Source organism: Babylonia areolata, chromosome 16, assembly GCF_041734735.1.
Source record: "Babylonia areolata isolate BAREFJ2019XMU chromosome 16, ASM4173473v1, whole genome shotgun sequence".
NCBI lineage: Eukaryota > Metazoa > Mollusca > Gastropoda > Neogastropoda > Buccinidae > Babylonia > Babylonia areolata.
In genome coordinates this window covers 21,060,437-21,062,936 of record NC_134891.1, presented here as the reverse complement: position 1 = coordinate 21,062,936, position 2,500 = coordinate 21,060,437, and the positions used below count along the sequence as shown (strand labels likewise).

Below are 2,500 nucleotides of genomic sequence, written 5' to 3'. Positions count from 1 at the left end.
AGAGAGAGAGAGACAGAGATACAGAGAGACAGCAACAGAGACGAATAGAGAGAGACAGAGAGACAACAACAGAGACGAATAGAGAGAGACAGCAACAGAGACGAACACAGAGAGAGAGAGACAGAGATACAGAGAGGCAGCAACAGAGACGAATAGAGAGAGAGATAGAAAGAGACACAGAGACAGAGAGACACAGAGAGACAGCAACAGAGACAAATAGAGACAGAAAGAGACACACACACACACAGAGAGACAGAGATACAGCGACAGAGACAAATAGAGACAGAAAGAGACACACACAGAGAGAGACAGAGAGACAGCAACAGAGACGAACAGAGAGAGAGAGAGAGACAGAGAGACAGCAACAGAGACAAACAGAGAGAGAGAGAGAGACAGAGACAGCGACAGAGACAAATAGAGACAGAAAGAGACACACACACACACAGAGAGTGACAGCAACAGAGACGAAGAGATAGAGAGAAAAGAGAGAGAGAAAAGAGAGACGAAGAGAGAGAGAGAGAGAGGAAAGAGAGAGAGACCGAAAGACAAAGACAGAGAGAAAGAGACACACAGAAAGTCACACACACACACACACACACACACACACACACACACACACACACACACACACACACACACAACAACAACAACAACAAAGAGACTCGAACCTTTCAGTCGACAACAACAGTCACAAAAAAAAAAAAAAAAAAAAAAAAAATCACAAACATACATACATATATATATATAGAAAGATAGATATACTCACATCAGGCTGCTGTTTGGACGTTTCCAGTTTGAGCGCTGTCTGAGTCATATCCACCACCACTCACATACACACACACACACACACACACACACACACACACACACAGATAGAGAGAGAGACACCCCCCCCACACACACACCAAACTGTCGGTGCACCTGAGGCACTAGGCTACTGACTCAGCTGCTACTGTTGTTGTTGTTGTTGTTGTTGCTTCTTCGCTGACGCTGATCCTTGCTGCTAGCAACTGGCAGTATAGGTGGCTGCAGTTGTCAAGTCAGTTGAGCAGCCACTATATATATATATATATATACTATTTTCTTCGCCCTCCTCTTTCTCTCTCTCTCTCTGTCTGTCTTTCTTTCTTTCTTCCTCCTTCCCTCCCTCTCCCTCCCTCTCTCTCTCTCTCTCTCTCTGCAGTGTCTCTCTCTGTCTCCTTTTCACACACATTTAGAACATTTCACAGCATCGCTTGTTTTTGTCAGCTGGTGCTAGCAGTAGGCTGACTAGCTGCTTGCTTGGTTGGTTGGTTGGTTGGTTGGTTGGTTTGCCTTGAGTCTGAGAGAGACCTTGCCTGCTTGACTGAACGAAGAGTGTACACGGCTGAGAAGGAAGGAAGGAAGGAAGGAGGGATGGATGGAGGGAGGGAGGGAGGGAGGGAGGGAGGGAAAGAATCAACAAACCCTACTTCTTCGCTGTTTTTTGTTTTGTTTGTTTTTCTTTCTTTCTTTCTTTTTTTTCTTTTTTTTTTTATTATTTATTCCTTTTTTTTTTAGCTTCTTGTGTAGGCTAGGGTGAGGGTTGTTTTCAACTGACGGCAGACTCACTGAATGTTGTAGCAGCCGTCACGTTCAGTTCGCACGCGATGTAGTAGTAGTAGTAGTAGTAGTCGTAGTAGTCGTAGTCGTAGTAAATATTTGTACTCCTTGACTCAACACTACAGTGCCAGTCTGAAAGAAGTTCTCTAAAAAAATAATAATAAAATAAAAATAAAAATTAATAAATAAATAAACGAATTTTTTTAAATAATGCGACAATGAATGAAGCGAAGTGACTGAGATATAAAAACAAAACAGTATTCAAAAAGTTAAACAAATCGGCATCCCGTGGAAAAGTCGCTGATTAATAATAATAATAATAATGGTATTCATATAGCGCTGAATCTTGTGCACCAGTCATTCACACGCACGCATAACTCTAAAAACTGTAGAAACTAAAGACAAGGAAGAGGCAGGCAAGGGAGGCTATTTTGGGAAGAGGTGGGTTTTTAAGGCCAGACTTGAAAGAGCTGAGAGTGGAGACTTGACGAAGCGAAAGAGGAAGTTCATTCCAAATGCAAAGTCCAGAGACAGAGAAAGAACGGCGGCCAACAGTCGAGTGTTTGAATCTGGGTATGCGTAAACAGAGGGGATCCGAAGCCGATCGAAGTGAGCGAGATGGAGTTTAGAGGTGAAGGCAGCCGCAGAGATAGGAAGGGGCAATTTTGTGAATACATCTATAACATAGAGTGCTGATCTTGTACTCTATTCGGTGTGAGACAGGGAACCAGTGGAGATGTTGCAAAAGAGAAGTGATTAGGATGAACCTGACTACAACAACAAAAACAACAACAAACAATCGACTGACTCCAAGCCCCAGCATTAGTTAAAGTGGTGGTGGTGGTGGTGGTCAATAAATAAATCGCCGATCATAGTAGACACTGATAAACACACCACCACGAGTCATTGTTGATTTTAC

General features: G+C 43.0%; 1 protein-coding gene across 4 annotated transcripts in view; it reads right to left on the bottom strand.

Annotated features, from left to right (window-relative positions):
* Window positions 1–2,500, bottom strand: part of LOC143291233 (uncharacterized) — a 188,471-nt gene that overhangs the window by 146,864 nt on the left and 39,107 nt on the right. For 2 of the 4 annotated variants that reach the window (XM_076601011.1, XM_076601012.1), the window contains exon 2: window positions 767–1,345. The exons of the other annotated variants lie outside the window; for them this stretch is intronic. In XM_076601011.1, coding sequence (XP_076457126.1) covers window positions 767–814 — 48 coding nt within the window. In that variant the 5' untranslated portion in view covers window positions 815–1,345. The remainder of the gene's footprint in view (window positions 1–766; window positions 1,346–2,500) is intronic. 4 annotated transcript variants of the gene reach the window in all.